This window comes from Agrilus planipennis, unplaced genomic scaffold (assembly GCF_000699045.2).
Source record: "Agrilus planipennis isolate EAB-ADULT unplaced genomic scaffold, Apla_2.0 scaffold34, whole genome shotgun sequence".
In the NCBI taxonomy this organism is placed as follows: domain Eukaryota; kingdom Metazoa; phylum Arthropoda; class Insecta; order Coleoptera; family Buprestidae; genus Agrilus; species Agrilus planipennis.
In genome coordinates, this window is record NW_020439170.1 from 387,952 (window position 1) to 393,425 (window position 5,474).

Here is a 5,474-nt window from a genome sequence, read left to right on the forward strand (position 1 = left end):
GGAAGAATAAAAGTCAGCAAAAAGCTGCAAAAAAAAGTTAAAAATAAATCAACAAAATGATGATAAACATCTTTTTAATACAAAATTATTTTACCTTTAAACTCTTCTTGGTAATAGTAAGGCCAATTTTGAATTCATCCCCTGAATTTCCAACAAAAAGCTTTTCATAATCTTCTGGTTTTGGGTTTTTCTTAGGTAATGTGAGTTCATGGCCAGTAAATTCCTCAATAAACCTAATTTTGTTAATAACATTTCCCTTATCTTCTTTGAAAAGGCTATTAATTATAAAATTAACAATTCTATAGGCTGAATCTCGGAATGGAGCCAAGATAAGCACCTGCAAATAAGAAATACTACTATATAAAAACTTGTATAAAAAAATATTAAAACATATTTCTTACAATACATTCAAATAAAATAAACTTTATTTAGCAATAATTTATATATCTTCTTACCTTTGGTCTCACTAAGCCTTGATCACGAAATTCTTCAGGCACATCACCTCTTTGTGTCAATTTAGCATTGTGATGCAGTATTTTAGATCTAGTTTTCAAAATATGATTTACAGCATGCAAACAATACACAAACCTAATTTCTTCACCGTTTTCTAAATTTCTTTTAGGATAATAAAAATCTTGGTAATTGTTAATAATAGAGAATATTTCAATTTGTAAAGGGGTGAAAAATGAATTGCTTTCTGTTCCTTGTTTTAAAGACATATTTGCAGTATGTATGTTGTTTATAATTTGAGGTTTTATAAATGTATTGTCAGCATATTGATCACTTGGTTTAATTTTTGTAGGAATTTTGCCCATAGGGGCAAAGAGTTTATTCTCTCCTAAAACCAAATAACTTTGATTTTGTAATTGTTCAAACTCAGGAATTTGTATTTTCAATGTTCCTATTTCTTTCCACTCAACTTCTTTCATTACAGAAGGGACAGGATTTTTTTGCAATGACTCTAATAATTTCTCAGATAAATCATATAAAAGGTGCTCTGAAAAAGAGTCCTTAGCATCTACAGACATATCATCTTCTACTGGAATTTCAGTTTCTATTTCTTTTTTCTCATCCACATCACTGTCATGCAACACATTTGACTTAATATCTACATCTTCAGGAAAGTCTTCAGTAACATTCTCTTCTAAGTGACTCAAATAACCCTCACTTGCATCACTACATTCTTCTTCCAAATCTGAAGAATCAGAGTCTATAGCTACATTTTTCTTTATTGAATCTTGATTTAATGCCATTAAAAGTTTTTGCATGTGGTTTTCTTCTTCCTCGCTTTCAGATGATGACTCTTTTTCAATTGGGGGCACAAATTTCTCAATTTTTTGGCGTTTTCTATCAGGTTCTTCTCGTTTATGATTTTCATGTTGCTCTCTTTTTGCATTTTTCTTGTCAAATAAACTGTAGGTTTTCTTTTTCTTATGATTTTTTCCTGCAAATTTTTGTCCTTTTCCTCGTTTCCCTTTAAATTTACTTTTTCCTCGTGCCATAATAGAAAACACTCAAATCCTAACCAAACATTATATTAATCAAAACAGTTCCAAGGATGTTAGACACTACTATAGAATGCAACAGTTCAAATATTCTTGCGATACATTTGAACTATTGCACGAGGTCTATGGTACAAACCAGAACACAGACCAACTTTTACCTGCTGTGTTAACTGTGTTAATAACAACATTAATGTTACTTTTTAAATAATCACATTTTCCTACACATAGATACTTAGTAAATATAGTAGGTACTTCCATATAATAAGTTAATTATAAAATAAAAACTAAATAAATAAACTTGCAGAGATGCCACTAGGATATAAAAAGTACACGGTCATTTTTCTGTTAGTAATTACCTGGTAGAGACCTTTACATACGTACATCACAATTGGTTTTTCATTATTGGATTTTTCTAATTAACTACCTTAATTCCCGCGAGCACTAATAAACCNCATTTAAATGAAATGAGGCTTTAAATTATATAAAATATAGCTGTTTTTCTTCAATAAAGAATTTCCAATTTTTAAAAAATAAAAAAGTATCTATAAACCACTAAATGCCTTTAACATTTAAGTATTTTTTTAATTATCTTAAAAAAGAAATGTAACTAAAGTTTTTGATTTTTAACTTGATTTTTGGAAAATAGTTTTAAAAATCCGCCAATTTTAGGAAATACATTTTAAATTTTTTGAAATTATTATTTTATTGTTTTATGAACAACAAAATAAAATTAGTCACACCTTACTCTTCTAACAACTAAATAGAATTCATATGAATATGTTTTCGTATAAATATATCGATATAAGGTATTTCTTAATTAACTCGCGCAAACATAAACTAAGTTGGCTTTGAAAAATTCTAATAACTTACTAGTATCTGATTGGTTGTTGCAAATCTCCCAAGATCCTCTTGCTTCTTGACAAACGGAATGGTAACACGCATTTGGGTTTTCTTCACAATTAATGTAATAATTTTCAGTAAAAATTAAAAAACAAACGACAATAATCATCAGAAAGTGTACCAAAGTTGCTGCTTTATAGTAGGTAAGCATTTTTTGGTAGGATTAAAATAATTTTTCCGTTTTTGTCTGCGAATAATCATCTACGTAAACTACGCCATGCTAGTCAAGTATTAAAAAAAATGACTGTCGGTAACCAAAATTTACTTCATTATGAAAACTACCAATTTTCACTAAAATTAAATAAGTAAGTTTCTTATTGTTAATTAGTTGTCTTAAAACGAAATGTTTCAATAATGCCTCTTCTCATTGTCTGGGATATTTGCCCTTTTGTAGACAGACATAAATTAAATTACTGGTATTTAATTTTTTGCTTAAATGGAACAGTGAAATGTTAGTAATTACCTGGTAGAGACCTTTACATACGTACATCACAATTGGTTTTTCATTATTGGATTTTTCTAATTAACTACCTTAATTCCCGCGAGCACTAATAAACCCCGCCGTCACTTTAATTAGATGATTAGGTACCTAATATCTAATATCGTGAAANCTAATTGTTTTTTATTAAATAATACAGTTAAAACATCACGCAGCTGTAGGGAGTTGTATCCCACTTATTAGAAAAAAGTTGAATATTACAATTTTTAGCCACCCTACATTAAACATTTACATACAGGGTGAGTTAATTAAGGCAGCAGTAGTCCGTAAATACAGTACCTGCTTAGGTACTAACATATTTTGTCCATGAAAAGTGACATGTATTATTTATGTTTAATAAAAGTTTGATATCTTTTTTACTGTTTATTCATTTCTTTTTAAAGCTATTTTGATCTATTTTAAAATACATTTATTAGAACATACTGTATAACTGAAATTATGTTTAAAATGCAGTGTCTATTCATGTTTCTCAATAACTTTTGAATTTATTTGTTTATTACTTTTTAACAATACCTGTAGGCAGTACGGAGCACCACGGTCTTCACCCTGTATAAAACTATACGCGGTCAAAATAATACAATCCTGAGTATTGATTTTTCAAATCTAGGACGTACTTCTGGATTTAAGTACAATAAAACGAAAAAAAAATGCGTTATCCCGGATACCTAAATAACTTCCACAATGTTAACCTGCGCCCAAATTTGCTATTCAGTCTAGCAGTGGGAAAGTCCGAGTTCCTCCACACAACCATACACAACTGAGGTACAAGAATAGAAGACAATTCAACATTTTATAAATAAAATTCCTGAGACTGGGCAGTGTTGAACAGCTAAAAGCAACCAGTGCGAATAATACAGAATAAAAGTGAAAATGTCCTGCAAATCTGCGACTGGTAACAGTGTGAAAAGTAACAGTAATTACGACCCCAATCATTGGGGTAGAGCTCCTAGTACAGACATGAATGTAAAGTTCGCTGGGGAGGAGGCCAAAGATCGAATGTACGAACCAAAAGAAAAAAAGAAGTTAGTGAGGGTTTTGACCGTTATCGCCTACATATTTTTCGTATCCCTTGCAGCTATTATGCTCTCTTTGTACTATGTTTTTATATGGAAGGGGTCTCAAAGAGATTTTTACAAACCTCGGACTTTTGTTGTTACACTGCCCACCAAGTGCTCCCATGGTATGTTTTTTTACTTTCTATTTGCCATATCACATTATTGAATAAATATTTTTTTTATAAAATCTAAACTTTTACTTGACCTATCTACAATTGCAAATATCAACCCCAAAACATCCCTAATGCATTTCTGCAACATATAGTATTGTTCATTTTTATTCTTTTTTTAATAAAACCATTCTGGAATTGCTTTGTAATAAACTTTCAAAAAATTTTTGCTGCATATACCATCATTTCTGCATTTATTAATTATTTTGTTTTTGCAGTAGCAGATGCTGAACCCGAAGCCGAGGCTATTGTAGAGTTACCCAGAGACATGGAGTCACCAATAATTCAGGAAAATTTAAGCGAAAAAAATAAATCACGCATCATCTCATCTTTTGATCGAAAGGCTGAATTTTCAAAACCCGCGGTCTATTTCGATAAATTTTTCCGAATGAGGCGAGATAAATTCCGAGCAACATGAAAAAGATTGATGACATTGCAATCAAATCTGAAACGGAATTATATTGAGCTGAACAAGATGTTGACGAAAGTATTTCGTAGTCGTACGTCAAAATTTGAATGGAATAAATTAACTGATATTTCATTAATGAATTAACTACTTACAGATTTTTGTAAAATAGACTGCACAAAATGTGATACCTTTTGCTGCATTTTATAAAATATTAAGTAGTCGAAAATTTGTAGTTTATGTACAAAATATTAGTTAAGTAGAATTTATATTAATGTTTGCTAATTGTAGTACAATGTTATCGTACGGACTGAAATATAAACACGAATGCGATATTATATATTCTATTCACGCACTTAATATTAATTACATTTTTAAAAAAATACTCTTTAAACATACATACATATATAATATATATACGTATTCTTTAAATTGGTTGTAGGATGAAACTGTGAGAATTGTAATTAATATAAACGCAATAATAAATTCCTTTGATTGTTTATATTGTGGCATTTAATTACCTATCCATAAAGAAATTTACAATATTTTTTTGCGTTGAGTATGTTTATTCTTTAATGAGATAAGAGAAGTACGCAGTCGTGCAAAACGCATGCAGCCGCCGCGACGCCCCTGCGGCGCCCAAATCATATGTAACTATAACAGATAAACACATGGTTCAAAACTGAAACAGTTGAACCAAACGCGGTGCTCAAAAACACAACCAATTCCAGTTAGAAAAAGTAATTTATTTTTTGGTACCTAACGCAATTTCTGATAAACTATGTGATCAAACATGTTCCAGAAGGAACTTTTACGGTAAGGTAAAGTAAACTACAATTCTTTTTATTACATCTAAATTGTTATTATATATAATATTCTTGAATAAAATCAATTAGAATGTTTTTATGTTTTTACAAAAACAATTAATTATTTAACATA

General features: G+C 29.8%; 2 protein-coding genes and 1 long non-coding RNA gene across 4 annotated transcripts in view; 2 read left to right on the forward strand and 1 right to left on the reverse strand.

Moving 5' to 3' along the window:
- LOC108739479 (digestive organ expansion factor homolog) overlaps nt 1-1,571 on the reverse strand; it is a gene marked incomplete at its 3' end in the record, with an annotated part of 6,482 nt that extends 4,911 nt beyond the window's left edge. The window contains exon 1 of the mRNA XM_025977975.1: nt 906-1,571. Coding sequence (XP_025833760.1) covers nt 906-1,502 — 597 coding nt within the window. The remainder of the gene's footprint in view (nt 1-905) is intronic.
- Nucleotides 1,572-2,439: 868 nt separating this feature from the next.
- Nucleotides 2,440-5,474, forward strand: part of LOC108739500 — a 9,459-nt gene continuing 6,424 nt past the window's right edge. The window contains exon 1 of the long non-coding RNA XR_001938168.1: nt 2,440-2,548. This is a non-coding gene — a long non-coding RNA (uncharacterized LOC108739500). The remainder of the gene's footprint in view (nt 2,549-5,474) is intronic.
- Nucleotides 3,572-4,855, forward strand: LOC108739496. Of its 2 annotated transcripts, none has more exons than XM_018473413.2 (2): nt 3,572-4,084; nt 4,348-4,855. In XM_018473413.2, the coding sequence occupies exons 1-2, from the start codon at nt 3,775-3,777 to the stop codon at nt 4,545-4,547; spliced, it is 510 nt and encodes a 169-aa protein (XP_018328915.1). In that variant the 5' UTR covers nt 3,572-3,774; the 3' UTR covers nt 4,548-4,855. The 2 variants fall into 2 exon arrangements, with proteins under 2 accessions (XP_018328915.1, XP_018328916.1); XM_018473414.2 differs by having other exon boundaries at nt 4,351-4,855.